We start from the raw sequence: 20540 nt of genomic DNA, 5'->3' as shown, positions 1-20540 counted from the left end.
AAAAAGAGGCAAAGTTAATACCAATAATACACATGCAATTCCCAAACATCTGGAGCACTACTTTAATACTTTTGGCATTGACAAAATCATAATTGGCCAATTGCAAAGCTGGTTTACTTGAAACAGATTACATCCTGTGATGATACTTCTAACACCATCAAACAATAACATTTGCCTATTCCAGATCTTTGAGAAGGACTCGATATGTGGATAAAAATGCAAAATCCAATCTAAACATCTGATTGTGTGACCAAACATAGTAATAATGATCTTGTCTGTACAACAGCAAAGTATATCAATAAAATCTCATACTTGCTTTAGATGGATGATCTAATGATTTCTGGAAAATCAGAAGTCAAAATCAATTGTCAAATATCTTAGGAATTTTTAGCATAGATAGAGCACTGGAATTTAGAGAAATGTGCTACAGTAGCAGTCATGAAATTGAACAGTAATGGAACTGAAATGGAATGGAATTGAAATGCCAAATAGTCAAATTATCAGGAGCTATCAAGATGAAACCTTTTATCTAGGCGTTTAATAGTTGGATAACATCAAGCATGGGTAGGTTAAAAATGTGATTACTAAAGAAATATATCCAAGTAAAAAAGTAAGAAAAATAAGAAAAGTGCTAAGGACAAAATTGAATGGTGGAAACACCATCAAAGCCATTAATACCCAGGCCATACCTGTGATTCAATAAACACTGCTGCAATTACCAACTGGACAAAGGCTGAACTGAACAATCTGGACTGAAAAAATAAGAAAACTAATGACTATTCACTATAAGTAGTCCTTGACTTACAACATTTCATTTAGTGACCATTCAAAGTTACAACAGCACTGAAAAATTAACATACAATCATTTTTCACATTTAAAACCATTGCAGCATCCTCATGGTCACGTGATCAAAACTCAAACACTTGGCAATGGGCTCATATTTATAACAGCTGCAGTGTCCCAAGGTCATGTGATCTCCTTTTGCAACCATCTGACAAACAAAATCAAGGGGAAAGCCAGATTCACTTAACAACAGTGTTACTAATTTAACAACTGCACTGATTCACTTAACAACTGTTAAGTTCGCATAAGCAAGAATGGTCATAAAATAGGGCAAAATTAACTTAAGAAATGTTTCATTTAGCAACAGACGTGCTTGGCTCAATTGTGGCGATAAGTTGAGGACTACTTGTATGTGTTGCATTCCTGCTCTGTAGAAACAAACTGTTGAAGAAAAAAAGCATGTATTGGCTGATTATGTAAAATAATTGATCAACATACAAGCATTGTATTGTGGCCCGACAGCGGCCAACTGAGCTGTTGGTGGACTCTGACAGCGATGACCATTATGGGACTGCTCTGGAGGATGAGGAAGCCTCTGGAGGGTGTTTGGAGTCAGAGCAGGAACTAGAGAGGACTGTTGGCCACCAGGTGGCATCTGAGTCAGGGAGCAGTGAGGAGGAACAGAGGGAGGTTGTCCCTGATGTGTGTGCGCGTAGAGCTGAGAGGAGAAGGGAGCAGCTGTGGAGAAGACGTCATAGAAGGAAATAGGGACAGCTGGCTATGGTTGTGGCCCCTCCCAAAGAGTTTATAGGTGGAGCGACGGGAGGGGAATCTTTGCAGGAAACAACAGTCCATTTTACTAGCCGTTGAGAAAGCATTCCGTAAGTCACAACTTTCGCAACAGGTGGCTTTGTTGCTGCCCAGGTGGCACAGCTCCAAGCTCACCCTGCTGCACCCCCACCTTGGAGGAAATGCCTGGTTGCAGTGCCTGATAAATTCAATGGCAACCAAGCCATGTTTCCAGCTATCTTGGGACAATGCCAGCTATTTATCAGCTTGAGAGCAGAGGATTTCCCCACTGACCGAGATAAAGTGGGGTTTATGATTAGCTTACTCTCCGGCTCCTTTGCTGGATGACTTTAGGGGGTTCTGTGACCACGTCCAGTTAATGTATGTATGTATTAACCTCCAGTTAATGTATGACGACCCCATTAAGTAGGAGACGGCTACCCGACGTCTGAAGACTCTGAAGCAGGGCCGGGGTTTCTTGCAGGACTACATAGTGAATTTAGGCTACTAAGCCAGGATTCAGCTTGGAATGAGGCAGCCCTCATGGACACATTTGAGGATGGGTTGTCGGAAGAATTGCAGGATGAGCTGGTGCGTGTGGATAGGCCACTGAATTTCCACACATTGGTCCACCTGTGTCTCCGGATTGATGCTCGGTTGCAGAGGCGGGGAATTTGCCACACATCCCAGGAGAACAGGGTGATTCCGGCCATGCGGGAGACTCCAACTCCGTGGGAGGAGCCCATGGAATTAGGTGCAGCCAAACCCCAATCGTCAATAATGGAGAAAGACAGATGGCGCTTAGGGGTGTTGTGTTTTTATTGTGGGGAACCTGGGCACATGGCAGCCTTTTGCCCCAAGAAGAGACGAGGTGCATCAGTTACGGAACCTACACCCCAGACCCAGAACCATTTGTCAGGAAAGGCCCCCAAACCCGATCTAAGGGAGACCTTGGGTCTGGCGCGCATCAATTCAGAGCCATGTTCAAAGACAGTGACTTGCGGGCCTCCCCGACATCACATCCTGGCATCCTGAATAGTCCTGTCCAGTAGCCCGCAGGAGATTCTGGCACATGCTCTCGTCAACTCTGGGGCTACCACAAACTTCATGAACGAGGTGTTTGCGACCAAGTATGCAGTCCCTCTGTGTCCAGTAGATCCTCCTATGCTTGTGGAGACCATTGACGGCCGGGTGCTTCTGTCTGGGCCTATCAAGGTCACCATGCAATTCTTGCGCTTGATCATCGGGGCTCATGAGGAAGCCATCCAGTTCTACGTTATCTCTGATCTGCATTTCCCCATGGTCTTGGGCTTGGCTTGGCTTCGGGCGCACTACCCACAGATCTACTGGTCCCAGAACCTTGTCACCTTTCCAGCCTTGCAATGTGTGGACCACACCTGTCATGTCTGTGCAGGCCAGCTGCTGAGTCCACCGGGATGTCCTTGCCTTCCGACATAGCAGATTTTGCAGAGGTGTTCAGTGAACAAGAAGCAGACCAATTGCCATCACACCGGCCATATGATTGTTCCATCAATTTGATTCCGGACATGCCTCTCCCTGTGGGTTGTTTGTATTCGATGTCAGACCTGGGGTTCACCGCATTGCGGGACTTTTTGGACAAAAACCTAGCTCAGGGTTTTATCAGACCCTCATCTTCGCCATTGCCTGCCCCGGTCTTGTTCGTCAAAAAGAAGGCCGGAGATTTGAGGCTCTGTTGTGACTATCGTAGGCTCAATGCTATCACGGTGTGCAATCGATATCCTCTGCCCCTTATTCCTCAACTGTTGGAACGGCTCAGAGAAGCTAAGGTGTTCACCAAATTGGATCTCCGTGGAGCCTACAATCTTGTCCAGATCCAACCCGGGGATGAATGGAGGACGGCACCAGGTATGGGCATTTTGAGTACACTGTCATGCCTTTTGGGCTGACCAATGCCCCTGCCGTCTTCCAACATTTTATGAACGACATCTTCCGGGACCTTTTGGACCAGTTTGTCATCATTTATCTCGATGACATCTTGATTTACTCGTCCTCCTGGGAGAGCCATCGGCAGCACCTATGCCTGGTCCTACAATGGCTCCGTGAGAATCGCTTGTATGCGAAACTGAGAAGTGCCAGTTTTGGCAGTCCACCATTGAGTTCCTGGGACATTGTATCTCTCCCGAAGGCATTGCAATGGAGCCGGGAAGGTGGAGTCTTTGTGTAGTTGGCAACCTCCTCAGAGAGTGAAGGATGTCCAGCGACTCCTTGGGTTTGCCAACTACTATCGGACCTTTATCCCCGGCTTTGCTTCCCTGACTGTGCCCCTCACTTGGCTCCTGCAGAAAAAAAGTTCCGTTTCACTGGGGTTGTGGAGAAGATGTCATAGAAGGAAATAGGGACAGCTGGCTATGGTTGTGATCCTTCCCAAACAGTTTATAGGTGGAGCGACAGGAGGGGAATCTTTGCAGAAAACAACAATCCATTTTACTAGCTGTTGAGAAAGCATTCCGTAAGTCTAATCTTGGTTTCTTGAAGATAGTGTTCTAGGCTCCTAGCCAAGGGGTAGCTTTATCTCCGTCATTAGTCGTGGCAGACAGCCAAGCCTGTGTCTGCATATTCATTAGAATCACGGGACAGAACACATTGATGTAATTTACTAAATGTAGAGGTATCAAAACTTGTATATTGAAATAATATAAAACCATTAACAGAATGCTGGCAAGGAAAAGGACTGTGCAATCAATTTCTACAAATGATTTAGGGTAGGTAAATAAAGATAAAATCTAGCAATGGCTTACGACTGGAACATTAAAAAAACAAGGTTTGATTTTGGCTGCTCAAGAGCACACTATTTGAACTAATGCAATCAAGGTCAGAATTGAAAAATCATCAGATGATTTAAAATCAAACTGTGGAAACAAACAAAAGAAACAATAAGTAAAATACTTACCTCATGCAAGAAGATTGCACAAGTTGATTATAAACAGTGACCTAGCACAGTCACCAAAATGATTCACTAGAACATCTGTAAAAATAACATGTTCCAGTTATGAAAAATTGCTGGGAATATAGTTGAAAAAGTAGTTGAAAAAGAGCAGATAAAAATATTGTGGGAATATAAACTGATAAAGTCTTGGCTCATAACATACCACATTTGGCTGTGGTTGAAAAGAAGAAGGTTTGGATAATTGATGTGGCAATATTAGGAGACAGTAGAATAGAAGATAAAACATGAGAAGTTCATAAAATACAAATATCTGAAAATTGAAGTTAAACCACCTCTGGTTTATGGCATAAACCATAAGTCAAACTCAAGGCCCAGGGGCCAGATCCTGCCTGCAGGGTGCTTAGATATGGCCCTCAGGGCTGCCCTGGAAACAGCGAAGGACAAGCCCACGGTACCTCTGCCAGCGAAAACGGAGCTCGGAAGGGCCGCAGGCTCTGTTTTCGCTGGCAGAGGGTTGCAGGAGGGTGTCACAGCTGAAAACGGTGCTCGGGAGGCCGTTTTTTTCTGGCAGAGCGCTCGGACCCCACAGGCACCCCTGACAGGAGTGATAATGATCTGGCTACACCCACCCTGGCCACACCCACTCCACCTCCCGGAGATCAAACATAACCCTGATGCAGCTCTTAATGAAATCGAGTTTAGTCCCAATTCCACTGTAGCCCAAGGACTACTTGTACCTTAAATAGAAACATACTTGAAACAGGACACTTGAAATGCAAAACTTACATATATATTCATGTAAGCTGCTTCCAAATCTATATTTAGCATAGAACGATAGCATTGTGGTATCCAAGTTCTTTTATATATTTCAAGAAGTGCAGATAATATGTGGTGCTAATTCAGCCTTTTTCTGGGTTTCAGAATCTGACCTTGCCTGTCCATATTTTTGTAAATTATTAGATAGTCTACTTTGGCCTCCTATCTTCCAAGGGCCAAAGAAGAGTTTCATTGACTCTGTGCTATTGGTGGAAGAAGAATACTTTTCCAATCATTTTTGTTGTTTTTCCATGTTCTTAAAATGCCTCTAAACCTCCTAAAACATCCTAAAATTGCAATGCTAACTTACTTGCCTTCAGGTTAATTCCAGCTGTAGAAGAATAATTATTCAATTCTGTGCCACCTGCACCCATTTTACAGTTACGTTGTTTCCATTTTTAACTTTCCAGTTTATTACTTTCCTTTTGAGCCTTCATGCTGCTCATAGGCTATTTAGTATGTTTTAAGAAAAGTAGAAATTAAAGCTCGGGATGTGAAATGTGTGAATATTATTGTGTATCTTGAAAAGAAATGTTCTACTTTCATGTATTTTTTAGAAATGGGGAATGGGAGAGTCCTGAAAATGTTCATCAGCAAAACAGAAACTATGACTTGGCAACTAAATTTTACAGCTTGCTTCTATGGCAGTTAAATTGTTCAATATGGCAAAAGTAAGAGTCCCAACTCAGATTTGCATTTAGAAATTTATTGAGTCTTAACAGAATATATATTGCAATAAATATATAAATATAAATATTTATATATTTATTGCAAATACTGATCCAATATACATACATTGGGTAGCAAAAGAATTATTCTTTATGATGGCAAAACACAGATATGATGCTTACTCAATTGGTATTGCTAAAATAATTATGTGCTCATTTTTGACAATGAGACCGAATGGCGACAGACTTGTAGTCTGCCGGAGCTCCCTTGGCGGGCTCCGAAAGGAGCACAGGAGACGCGACCAAGGGGTCTCCTGCCGAAAGGCGGCTTGCTTGGACCCCCCGCAGAGGCGGCAGCCGGTGGGGGTGTTTTTCCCAGCTTCGCCTAGGCGTCAGGGAGCAGTGGGGGGGGGGCGAATCACGTCGCCTCTTCGCCAGACGGCCCTGGGAGGTTTCAGAACAAAGGAGAAGCGTGGCTGAAGACTGGAGGCGCGTATTTCACCTGGTGCTCTTTGCTTACTTTGAAAGGAAGCTACAGAGGTGCGTGAGTTGGTGCGCTCTGGCTTTTGAAATGGAAATTAGAGGGGGGTGGTTCCTCCATTACCCCCCCTTGGAATAAGCGGCATTTGAAAGGACTCTCTCAGAGAGAGAGAATAATGACTGATTAGTTACTTGGATGAATGGGAATGAGAACGGCTTTTTACAATTGCCCGATGTAATTTTAAAGTTGATCCTCGCCTTTAAAAAACAGGGAAAGAAAAACTTTTTGTGACTTCTCCCCCTGCGGAAGGGAGGGCCAAGATGGCGCCCGCCCTCTTTCCTTTGTCTACATATGAATGAAACTGGTCCTTTGAAACTGCTCCCAAAGAGAAAGTAAAGAAAAGTGGATTGTACTCTCCCAGAGGGAAGCTGGCGCCTCTTTCTGTGGTTCTTCTGAGCTTTGCTTAGTGGAATTACTTCTTGGATTATCTCTCTACTTGAATTCTGGGTTTCCCTGCATTTATTTGCCTTCTGATGCCAGCTCCGCTGTGGAATCCTCGGACACCATTTTCCCTGGAAAGGATTTGTATCTCTGAACATAACCAATGGCGGCAAGAAAACCACCGACTGGCAAGGCGCACTCTGCCCCGTCATCTGCTGCTCCCAGTCCCACAACGCAACAGTCTAAGATCACCTCATTGTTGCAGAAAGGAGGGGCTGGAGAGGACACAAAGGAACTATCTGTTACGGAAATGTTTAAAGAACTCATGAAGGGGCAGAATGAAATGAAGAAAGAAATGGCAGAGTTAAAGAAGAGCTCAGAGACGTTAAAGAACACATTGCTGGGAATAAACAGAGAATTATGGTGTTGGAGGAGAGAGCAGCGGAGATGGGGGAGGAGCTTAAAATAACACGCAAAGGAAACGCAGATGTAGAAAATTTTCTGACAAAATTAGAATTTGAAAGAATGTCTTTTTTTCTTAGATTCCAGAACTTGCCAGAGGAAGAAAATGAAGATCTTAAAGAGATTATGAGTACAATTTTAGCAGATTATATTAAGGGAGACAAGAAACAATTAGGGTGCGATATGGATCTGGCGTATAGGATAAACTCAGCATATGCCAGAAGTCATAACGTTCCCAGAGAGGTACATGTAAAATTTGTTAGGAGATCCACAAGGGATGAGGTGCTCGCGACCCAAAGGGAGAGACCATTGAAATACAAAGAGGAACAGGTCACCATTCTTAAACAGATCCCAAAAAAAATAAGAGAGAGAAGGAGGAAATTTTCCCCCTTATCAAAAAAATTATATCACATGGGGGTGTAATAAATAAATAAATAATAAATAAATATTTATTTCTTAGCCGCACCCTCTCCCGAAGGACTCGGGGCGGCGTACAATGAAACATATGAAATAAATATGTGGACAAAACAAACATATAACAGAGACATATACCGAGACATACACAAGGAGGAGGTCGGCTGATGAATAAAAAACAATTAGAATACAGTGATTAAAAAACCCCTAAATAATTAAATATAATTAAAATACCCAATTAAAAACCCGTCAGGAGCAATATGGTTAGATCAAAGTTGAGCCAGGCCAGCTACTTGGAATAGGTGGGTCTTAAGCTTAATACGAAAGGAGCGGAGGTCAGAGGTATTCCTAATATCCGGAGGGAGGTCATTCCACAGGGCTGGGCCCGCCACAGAGAAGGCTCTACTCCTAGGCGCTTGGTTTAAATGGTTGTTACCAGATGGGATGATGGTCTTCTGGGAGGGAAACAGGATTAGAATTAATACAATTCAAGAGGCGGAAGCCTTTATAAAAAAGAATCTTTCCCCCCAGAGGAGGAACCTAGTGGGAGTAGAGCAGTGACGTGCGGTGAGGTTTACGGCTGGTGAGACTGGTGACATCATCAGGAAGGCGGGGAATGTGACCACAGACATCCGGCTATCTACCTAAACACCAGACGCACAGAAAAGCAGCTGCTGTTGGGGATCGCGGAGCGCGAGCTGGCGGAGTGTGCTCAGGAAGGTGATCCCATTCCCCGCCTTCCTGAGTGCGCTCCGCCAGCTCGTGCTCCGCGATCTCCAACAGCAGTTGCTTTTCTGTGCGTCTGGCGTTTAGGACATCCGGCTATCTACCTAAACGCCAGACGCACAGAAAAGCACTGAAAAGCACTTCGTCTCCAAGCCACTTCGTCTTGATGACGTCGCCGACGTCGCTGCTGGGCACGGCTAGACGGAGGTAACCAGAGTGGCCGAGGGGTCCGGGCGGACGAAAGAGCAAGCGAGCGAGCGATGGAGGATCAGGCAGCCTGATCCTCGTTGCTCGTCCGCCGGACTGCCTTGGCGCCACTCTGGCTACCTCCGTCTGTCCGCGCATGGCAGCTGCAGCAATGTCATCAAGCCCCTGCCACTTCTGGACGTCGATTGCAGTCGCGAGGAGCGCGCAAAGTACAGCGGAGGCAGGAAGGTTATTGGCGCTTCCGAGAACCCTCCTGCCTCCGCCGGTTGCCCAGCTGGCACCACCCCGCGTGCGCTCCTCCTCCTCCCTCCCCCTTCCTCTTATATATATGAAACTCCCTCGTGGACCCTCGTGGATATTATTATTTTATATATTATTATTTCATGATGAGAGGTGAGGCTCTGCCTCCCCTGCCTCCCCTGACCGCACGTCCCTGGAGTAGAGAAAAGGACAGTAAGACGCAAGACAAGGAGGGGGTGGGGGGCGCTGAGGCCCTCCCAAGAGGCAGGGAGGAAGAAGCAATATCGAAAAGGCTTAGATCACAAAAATGAACGTATTTGGAATAATTGTAATTGTTGATACTACAAAAGTAACAGAGAAAAAATAGTAGAGCACATGTTTGATAATAATGGTTAAATTTGTTCTAATGCTTTCTTTTATATTTTAGTTCTAAGATTGTTAAATTTGTGAGTTTCTAGGGGAGATTCTCGCCACCAGTATGGAAGCTGCAAAAAATTTTCTTGTACACCCTATATATTTCAAAACCAATAAAAATTTTGCAATATAAATTTTACAGCTTGCTTCTATGGCAGTTAAATTGTTCAATATGGCAAAAGTAAGAGTCCCAACTCAGATTTGCATTTAGAAATTTATTGAGTCTTAACAGAATATATATTGCAATAAATATATACATACATTGGATAGCAAAAGAATTATTCTTTATGATGGCAAAACACAGATATGATGCTTACTCACTTGGTATTGCTAAAATAATTATGTGCTCATTTTTGACAAAAAAGGAAAATTAAAAATCCATCCTACCTTTACTTTTTGATAAACACACACCAATAACAATCATAAAATATTTCTGTCATAAAAGACTTTGGAGCGGTTATAAAATCTTTCCCTTTTGGAACTGTGAAATCATTTTCAAATGTCCAATTATTAATTTAGTATATTGAATGTTGCATTTTTCAATTTAATCTTTTTATTGTATTCTTTGAATCTAAATACAATTAAGCATGGGATAAATGTAAACATTTATTTTTAAATCATTTTAAAATACTTTTCGTATCTATGTATGCAGAGAATATCGATTTTTATAACATTGATGTACAAAACAGTATTGTTTTGTATACTCAATTACAGTGTTTCATTTTATGATTAGGTGTTTTTAAGTATGAAAGAGTATTGATATTTTAATAATTATTTCTCTGAATAGTCTTTTTAAGTCACATTAAAATATATTAACATGGGATAAGAGACAATAATCTCTAATTGACTTCTGAAATTACATGGCATATATTCCATACATACTGCTTTATCTAATTTCTTACTTAATTTCCTTTAGCTATTAGTTTTTTAAAATTCCATACTAATTCAGAAATACGAATATGTATGAATTATAATAATATATATTCCCTTATAATTTACCTTAATTTGTATTTGCTTCAATCATATTCAAATAAAATTTCTCCAGGTGTTATTAGATTTTATGAAAAACAAAGCTGTTAAGATTTTTTTTACCTTTTAATAATTATATTAAGTTTATCAAGAAATAAAATGCCAAAGAAAATGAAAGGAAAAGGGAAGACTAGGAAAGAAAAGAAGTATAGGGTAAAGGGGGAGGGGGGCACACTGACTTCCAGCTCTTTTTAGTGCAGTAGAATAAGATGGCAACATTATGGTCTCAACCTTTTACTTTTACATACTCAATATTATATGTACTAGCCATTTCTATAATAACAAAAACTATCAGAGTTTTTATTGTTCTGAAATTATAATGATAATATAATATTTAGTGAGATAATAATGAAAATAAACTTACTACATGCAGAATAGTTTATTTGAGAAATACTAAATTTTGGACTTAGTGTATCAAATTCTGTATTAATATTTGTTGCTGTCGTTACGGAAGCTGACTTGAATAATTTGTTGTTATCTTCCAAGATGAATAGAACAGCTATCTTGCATTCATCTCACTAATTAAAATTATTTCTTGCAGTTTTAAAATCTTGGTTTTGTATGTTGTGAAGCTTTCATAATGAACGCTCTTGTTCAAAGGAACAGGATGTTCCAAAGGGCAGGAGCCACAGTAGAAAATATTCTTCTCCTGGATCCAATGAACCGAAATTCTACAATACAATACAATAGCAGAGTTGGAAGGGACCTTGGAGGTCTTCTAGTCTAACCCCCAGCCTAGGCAGGAACCCTACACCATTTCAGACAAATGGCTATCCAACTTCTTCTTAAAGACTTCCAGTGTTGGGGCATTCACAATTTCTGGAGGCAAGCTGTTCCACTGATTAATTGTTCTAACTGTCAGGAAATTTCTCCTCAGTTCTAAATTGCTTCTCTCCTTAATTAGTTTTCACCCATTGCTTCTTGTTCTGCCCTCAGGTGCTTTGACTCCCTCTTCTTTGTGGCAACATCTGAGATATTGGAACATTGCTATCTCCCCTGGTCCTTCTTTTCATTAAACTAGACATACCCAGTTCCTGCAACTGTTCCTCATATGTTTTAGCCTCCAGTCCCCTAATCATCTTTGTTGCTCTTCTCTGCACTCTTTCTAGAGTCTCCACATCTTTTTTATATTGTGGCGACCAAAACTGAATCCCGTATTCCAAGTGTGGCCTTACCAAGGCATTATAAAGTGGTATTAACACTTCACGTGATCTTGATTCTATCCCTCTGTTTATGCAGCCTAGAACTGTGTTGGCCTTTTTGGCAGCTGCTGCACACTGCTGGCTCATATTTAAATGGTTGTCCACTAGGAGTCCAAGATCCCTCTCACAGTTACTACTATTGAGCAAGATACCACCTACACTGTATCTGTGCATTTTGTTTTTCTTGCCTAAATGTAGAACTTTACTTTTTTACATTGAATTTCATTTTGTTAGATAGTGCCCAGTGTGTCAAGATCCTTCTGAACCTTAAGCCTATCTTCTGGAGTGTTGGCTATTCCTGCTATCTTGGTGTCCTCTGCAAATTTGATGAGTTCCCCATTTATCCCCTCATCCAAATCATTGATGAAGATGTTGAAGAGTGCTGGGCCTAAAACAGAGCCTTGGGGTACTCCACTGCATACTTCCCTCTATGTAGATGCAGTTCCATTGAGAACTACATGTTGAGTGTGGATGGTCAGCCAATTAGGAATCCATCTGGGGGTGATGCTGTCTAACCAACATTTTTCTACTTTATCTAGTAGTAGGTTATGGTCTACTTTATCAAATGCCTTGCTGAAGTCCAAATAAATTATATCGACGGCATTCCTCCAGTCCACTAATTTTGTCACTTTGTCGAAGAATGCAATAAGATTAGTCTGGCATGATCTGTTTTTGACAAACCCATGTTGGCTTTTAGTTATTACTTTGTTTACTAAGTGTTCGCTAATTCGTTGCTTGATTATCTTTTCCAGAATCTTTCCTGGTATTGAGGTCAGGCTGATAGGTCTATAGTTTCCTGGATCTATTTTTTTTCCTTTTTTGAAGATGGGAACCACATCAGCTTTTTTCCAGTCCTCTGGCAGGATCCAGGATCTCTGAAAGATATAGTTCAGTGGTTCTGAGATCTCATCTGCCAGTTCCTTCAGAACTCTGGGGTGTAATCCATCTGGTCCTGGTGATTTGAACTTGTCTAGGGTAGACAGGTGCTCACTTACCATTTTCTTCCCTATTTCAACTTGTGTTCCTAATCTGATTTTTGCGGTGCTGTTTTTGGTAGGTTGGACTGTTTTTTCCCTTTGTGTAAAGACAGATGCAAAAAATGAGTAAAATAGTTCTGTTTTCTCCATGTTGCTTGTCATCTTCTTGCCACTTTCTCCCAGCAATGGACCAATTGTTTCCTTGACTTTTTTCTTGTTTTTAACATATTGGAAGAAGCTTTTTTGTTATTTTTTTTTACTTTTGTGGCAAGCCTTTCTTCATTGTGAGCCTTAGCTTTCCTCACTTTGACCAACAGTGTCTGCAGTATGCTCCTTCTGCTGGCATGAGTGAGATAGTTCCTTAGATAGTCAAGACCCATGCTATGGTATTTAAATGTGATAACCAATACATTGAATTGCACCCAGAAACAAACTTTCAGCCACTGCAGCTTTTGGAACATAGCATAACATTCAACATCTATGAAATAAGATACCATAAAATTAAATAATATTTAGGTGGAAGAGCCTGCAGTTTTCTTGGCAAGACTTTTCACAAATGGTTTGCCATTGCCTCCATTTTAGGGCTGGAAAAAGTGACTGCCCAAGACCACCCAGCTGACTTTGTTCCCAGGGACTAGTAGAACCCAAGAGGATACCAGTTTCTATCCTGATGCTTTAACACTATAAAACATGTACTTTGGAAAAATCCATAATTAATCAAATCCCATCACTGCTGACCTTTTCCCAAACTCTTAGATTCTACAGCCAAACTGTTCTTTAATCAGAGAGAAAGCAGGTAGATGATATCCAGTTTAAGTTTCCTAAAAAATGTACTATCATTAATAAATGTTATAATATTTTCCTATTTCCCTATCAGCCTTATTTTGCAGTTGTCTTTTCTTCATATTTTGCTCCATCAGCCATTCCCCAATACTTAGCTTCTTTTTTTCTTTTGACTCATCCCATTTGCTGTCTTGCAGAGAGAGAATACAAATACTAAGCTTCATTTATGTTTCACTACTCAAAGTATAGAAAGAGGTAGCAGCTTGCAGAGGAATCATCCATAATTTACTCTCAAACTCCCAGTGGCCCTTCAACAGCTTTCTCTTCTGACTTCCAATTGGACTTCCGGCGATATCGGAAGCCTGGTGTGCGACCTCAGCAGCCTGTCGGAGGGTTCGAATTTGGACCATAGCCACTCTGAGGGGAGGTGAAGCAAAGGGGACTGCCTATCAGGTAGAGGGGTGCCGCATCTCCCCTCCCTGACTTGGAAAGCACCCTCAGCAGACGACGAGCAGCAGCAGCAAACATGGCTGCCATGAAGCTAAACATGACCAGAATACTCAAGACGGAGCAGGAGTAGAGGAAGTAAGTGGCTTGTGAACTGGGCAAAAGAATAATTTGTCTTGAAAGTATCTCCAAGAAATACAAAGGGGAAGCATAATTGAAGTATTTGCTAGCAGAGGAATAACTGCATTTTTATAAAAGGCCTAATATGTAAGAAGAGAAACTTGTCAAAGAAAACTAAGTCTAAAAATTGAACTCTCAAAGTGAAGAGGTGACATTGAAAAGGTATATAACCCCCTGGATTTTTCTTTTAAAATTGGATTGACTAAAATGGAAATAAGTGGAGATAATGATATGGAGCTGACATACCAAGACATTAAGGATTGCACAAAAGAACAGCGTAAGGAGGTGATGGAAATATCTGGCTCTATGGTTTGTATAGAGCAAAAACTGGAAAAAATAATAGAAAGAATAACAACTCTTCAGGACAATGAAGAAAGAATGGAAGTACCTGAAAGAATGGAGGAGATAGCAGAATTGGAAAATCAACAAGAAGATAACAACAAAAAGATATTAGTAAAATTGATGGTGAAAAGAGGATTAGAGTAAGAAAAATATTTTAGAAGATGTGAAAAGACAATGGGAGAAACAGGAAGATAGTTGGGGGAGAGAAAAAGAGGTTATAATAAGCAATTATAGAATAAAACAATGGGGGGAAAGGATGGGGGAATTGAAAGTTGGAGGCCATAGTCAAAATACAGATCTAAAAGTAGATGGAATAAATGAGCTAAAAGAAAAGGAAAGATCACTTTGATTACTGGAATGACAAGGGAAGTGTGGGGGGGAAGAGGGCTAAAATAGAGGTAGAAAAATGGGGGGGGAATAGCAAAAATTAATATTAAGAGGATACGAAGTATGGTAGAATTATGAGAAGGTTTAGAAATGAAAGATGACAGTAGAAACTATGTGTTAGTAGAATAAAAAATGAAAATGAATTGTAATTATTAAGAATAATATTGTTATGACTAGATGTATTGAAATGTATGAAACCCAGGAACCAAACCATTCACGAAATGAGATGTATAAGAATAAAAAATAAAAAACTTATATTAAAATAAAGCTTTCTCATCCAAGGAAATAATAACAGCTTGAAACTTAAACAACACTATTATATTATTTAAAAATCTAATATTATCAGGTCTTTGATATGTCCATGTAAAATGTGACTTAACTGGATGGACAATAATGGGAAGTGCAAACTCAACAGAGTTTTTGAACGTGGTGTCAAATTTTAGCATAAATATATCAAGGCAGTAAGTGTAATTCTAACGAAACACCAGATCTTTTTCTAGATTAGTAAAAACTGTTACATAGGTCTCATAGAATTATGGCAAGAGATCCATTTTAAATGATATATACTCGATAAAGTGGGAAATAAATAAATAGACATGCTTTTATATTAGTCTACTGGAAATGTATTAGATATAATTGTGGTTAGTGTTTCTTGGAGCAAGATGAAAGAAGGTTAGAAAGTTTGTGATGCGACATCACTAAGGATCATGACTAGGTTATAGATAGATTGTCAAGGACAAAATTTATCTCTGTGATTGCTAAGGGTTGATGACAGCTTGATGGCACATAACCAATCTGAATGTCATACATTAGGTAAAAAGAAATCTGTTTATTTTTCTGACCATTCAGCTATATAGATTAATATAAAACATCCATTGATAAATAAAAAGAAAAGATTTGTCATATTATTTTTATAATAAAAATGTGTATTTATAATCTTACAAAAAAGAAGCACTACCGGTATAAAAATATCATTTAAAAAATGGGACTATCCTATATTCTAAAAAGCTCAATTGCAAAGTAAGCAAAAGCACACTATTAATAAGAGCTAAGAGTTGCTATCGCTCTGTTGAAAATGATATAATAATATAAGATTTCAAGAGATGTCAACAATTAATGGACAGTAAAAAATATAGTCATCCCAGACTATGAATAGAATCTTAAATATCTTGTGTCTATCTAATCTCATACAGGTAGTACTCATTCACTGCAATTGCGATTGGCAACTTTGTTACTATCATGTTCCTTAAGTGAAATGTGACCATGCCAATTTATTACATCATTTCTGGCTGTAGTCATTAAGTGAATCACCTGGGTCAATAATGCAAGATCACATGACCGCAACTTGCAACTTCTTCCTAGTTTCTCCATTGCCTGTGAAAATTTGCAATGGCAATCGCATGACACTGGGATGCTGCAACTATCGTAAATGTGTGCCAGTTGCCAAGCATCCAAATCACAATCATGTGACCATGGGGATGCTCCAATGGCATCAACTTTGAGGACCCATAAATCTTCTTTTTCAGCACAGTTATAATCTCAAATGGTGGTGAATAAGAGGTTAGTAAGCGAGAACTATCTGTATTAGATTTTTGTTTAATCTAAGACCAAAAAAATCCTAAAATTATAGGTTCCTTTTTTTCATGAGAAAACATCCTATTTTATACATGTATTTTTGGTCATCTAGAAGAGTCATTCAAGATTAATCATGTTTAATTTTGCCTTTCTCTCTCGGGTTAATATTCCCTGTTATAGATTTTCTCTAACAGATCAGACAACCATGTTAAGTACATTCTACTAATCTATGAATGAACAAATTAAAATGACAAGAATAAGTTTCTAAGTCTACAAGACCTTATTAGCTTTTTCCAATGTTATGAATGTGTCAGAATCCCATGTTTTTCTAGTTGAGATTTCCTGTTCTGAACTGCATACATTTTAGTATTGACTGACATTTGAAAAGAAGCAATTGGGGCATTAATCATTCTTAAACCCTCATCCATTGCCTTGGAGAGAAAGATGATGATTTACTGCCATTTTCATCACTGATGATGCAACAGAGAAGGAAAAGAGTGGTTGAACTTTTTCTATCGTTTTCGGTCTTTTGGTGGCATCTGGAATAAATTAGCAGCAAATGACCATAGCTAGCAAAACAATGGTAATCAATGGTTTACAACTCTAATAAAGGAGACTAACCAGTTAACAGGATACAAAATGAAGGAGTGCTACGGTATGCAGAAGTAGATGTAACATAAAATTTTATCTTAAAGGTAAGTAATTCTTACATTATTTTTCCTCTATCTGTCTTGTCCCTATGCTTTCACTGAGTTTCATGTTTTCATGTACATTTGCAGTTAGTAACATTTTAAGTGCAGAACTCTAGAAAATTATGAATACATTTTCTATCCCTAATTTAGGGAAATTCATCCTCTGCTTTCCAAATCATCTTTTACTGAAGTCTTTATTTTCTATTTTAGATGGCAGAGGCCATGTGCCTTTCATTCATTTGCAAGATCTGAGGCCCTGTAACTTGGTGTTATCAAAACAGTGGTGTGTTATTTCTTTTAACTTGACATACATCCAAATTAGTAATGAAAAATAGTACATTAATGGATCAATTTACTTTTGGAATACAATCTTCAGCCTTTTCATATTTTGAGGCTTCAGTGCAAATACCTATATATTTTTATCGCTTTATCGCAAGTGGAATTTTTTTATTTAAAAACTGATATTCTTTCAATATGAGTCCCATTGTGTACATGTATAATTGTAGTGTATAGTTCTTTGTAAATAAATATTGAATTACATCCATTCTATATTCTTTAATATAATTATCCTTGAACAAGAGAAATTAAGGAAGTAGTATTGAAATAAAACAATGAAGCTTTTCACTTCTGAATTTCTTTTTCATCTTATTCCTTGCATATATCCATAGTCTATTAGTATGTAATCAAGATATACATGATTAAATACTTCAGTTTTATAAATGAGGAATTAAGGCACAGAAATACTAAATCAGAAAAAATCCCTCATAAGTTGTTTAGTTGAATGATTGGAGTCCCTATCTCCCTATTTATTATTAGTGAGCAAAACTGGTTCAGCTTTCTTTTTATCCTCTTATGAAATATGAACTTCATTTTTGATTGTAATTTTCTACTTTGTCAAAATATTCTCAGAAATTCTAGAATTCAAGATCAACTTATGGTTTTGGTATTATGCTACCTTATTAGTTAACCATCTCATTCCAGTGGGAATGTTTCAACATTTTTATGTAGGCTTAACTTCGTCAAGTTGTGATATACCATACAAAATGTTAGCCTTTAGACTTTGCAGGGGGAGGGTTGTTTCCAAAATGTTATCAAAACAAATGCAATAAAAATTCTATGCTCTGTGTGTGTGTGTGTGTGTGTATGTATGTATGGATGGATGTATAGATGTATGTATGCATATTTTTCTATTTAGTTTTCAACTTTCTTGTTAAAAATCCAACTTCTTGATAAACATTTCTTAATTGCTTTGCACAGTGTAGGATACAATGAGGCTAGTAGTAAAAAAATAGATGTGTCTTGGCATTTGGTATGGCATTAAAATTTTCTGGCTGGGCAGCAAAATTATTCAACTGGGAACTAAGTGGCTGATATTTTCTTTTTTTTTTTAACATGGGGCAGCTGTATATTATTCTGTCAATTATCACACATGATATTTAACAGGGCTAAGTGTTCAATCTACAATAGCAGGTTTCTCGGGTCTGTGCTTAAATTATATAGCATATGGCACAATTTCATACATTTCAGCTACATTTCTGTCAATGCTTCATGAATCAAATCCAGACTCTTGCGGCATTCTATGTGTTATTAAAACAATAATTAGTAAGTACAGTGTGTACAATTTCAGTACCTGTATCGTTAGAAAAAAGAAAGAACTCAGCAAACGAGTCATCATGTGATCCAGAAATAAGAGTCTGTGTCCTTGTTCCCTAGAAGTTTGTCAGAAAGTCAAAGTAATGTCTTGCATGCACTGCTAACTGACTGTGTGGAAATTTTTTTAAGTTTACTTTTTCTTTATTCTTCTGTCTCTTTTATCCATCTTCCCTCATTGTAGCAAATTAGACGCCCGGATGAAAGCAAAGGAGTTGCTAGTAGAGTTGGATCCCTCAAAGTAAATATGTTTCTAAATTTTATTTTGCAAGTTTTCTTCTATAGCCTACACATTTTTTTTACAGGGAGTGGGGAGGGAAGGAAGAGGGAGGGGCTTCGATATTTCTCACCATTCCACTTATTTTTATTTCACTTTTTTTAATCACTATGGGATCACTTTTTATTTGTTTCTGTGCTATACAAGAGCCATCATAACTCAGTTAGCTAAAGGAAAGTTGCCAAACTATTATTTCTGAATCATACTGTACCTCTGCAAAAGTAATTAGCTTCCTTAACCTATTTTTGGATTAGAATCATGAACACTTCAGATAGCAAAGTAGCAAATTCTATTCATCCTAGGTTGAGAAGGATTCTGAGGCATAATCTACCATCTTCTTAAATTTATTTAATTGCAGTAAAGGAGTTACTCTGATTCCTTTTAAGTGGAAACAGATAGTTTAAATGGATGCACTTTCAAGTGTATCTAAATGGACACAAGATTTTTTCTTCAGTTCGAAAGTCAACTCAGTTGTTTTCTATTAGTGTCCTTAGGTTTTATTCTTCAAAAGTACTTATGTATTAATAAATTAGACAAACTCGGACACATTTTTCTACATTCATTTAAATGAAAAATAAAGATTTTGTGATATTTCTTTGAATGAATTCCCTTTTAAATTAAATATTAGACATTACTAAACTAATCTCCATCTTGAGAGGGATCTTGGAGTCCTAGTGGACAACCATTTGAATATGAGCCAGCAGTGTGCAGCAGTTGCCAAAAAAGCCAACACAGTTCTACACTGCATAAACAGGGATAGAATCAAGATCACGTGAAGTGTTAATACCACTTTATAATGCCTTGGTAAGGCCACACTTGGAATACTGCATTCAGTTTTGGTCACCATGATGGAGAAAAGATGTGGAGACTCTATAAAGAGTGCAGAGAAGAGCAACAAAGATGATTAGGGGACTGGAGACTAAAACATATGAAGAACGGTTGCAGGAACTGGGTATGTCTAGTTTATTAGAAAGAAGGACTAGGGGAGACATGATAGCAGTGTTCCAATATCTCAGTGGTTGCCACAAAGAAGAGGGAGTCAAACTATTCTCCAAGGCACCTGAGGGTAGAACAAGAAGCAATGGGTGGAAACTAATCAAGGAGAGAAGCAACTTAGAACTGAGGAGAAATTTCCTGACAGAACAATTAATCAGTGGAACAGCTTGCCTCCAGAAGTTGTGAATGCCCCAACACTGGAAGTCTTTAAGAAGATGTTGGATAGCCATTTGCCTGAAACGGTATAGGGTTTCCTGCCGAGGCAGGGTGTTGGACTAGAAGACCTCCAAGGTCCCTTCCAACTCTGCTATTGTATTGTATTGTGTGGTATATCATATTAAGATATGTTAACTTATACATTCTTATAGAGCTGGCTAACAAATCAGTGAATGTAATGGAAAAATGTTTAATATCTTGGATTATAAAAATGCTGAAAGCTCACAGCATAGTTTTCTTGACAATATTCAGCAGTATAAATAGGTAATTATTATTTATAAACTTTGAAGCGTTTCACTTTATTACTTCAACTGTGTTTTGCACCACATGGATCACTAAGTTCTTTCTGTTGTTTTTTGCACTTTCTTGCCATCTCAGCTTTCTGTCTTGAAAATTATTTTATTTTGTGTGTGTGG

At 39.0% G+C, this 20540-nt stretch overlaps 1 protein-coding gene across 10 annotated transcripts in view; it reads left to right on the top strand.

The window, feature by feature from the left end:
- Positions 1–20540, top strand: part of GPHN (gephyrin) — a 234562-nt gene that overhangs the window by 154128 nt on the left and 59894 nt on the right. For 6 of the 10 annotated variants that reach the window (XM_081937720.1, XM_081937719.1, XM_081937714.1 and 3 more), the window contains one exon: positions 18820–18876. The exons of the other annotated variants lie outside the window; for them this stretch is intronic. In XM_081937720.1, the coding sequence (XP_081793846.1) occupies positions 18820–18876 (57 nt within the window). The remainder of the gene's footprint in view (positions 1–18819; positions 18877–20540) is intronic. 10 annotated transcript variants of the gene reach the window in all.

This window comes from Natrix helvetica, assembly GCF_964273705.1.
Source record: "Natrix helvetica genome assembly, chromosome: 1".
Lineage (NCBI taxonomy): Eukaryota > Metazoa > Chordata > Lepidosauria > Squamata > Natricidae > Natrix > Natrix helvetica.
The sequence above is the reverse complement of the archived record's forward strand: the minus strand, read 5'-3'. Positions and strand labels throughout refer to the sequence as shown.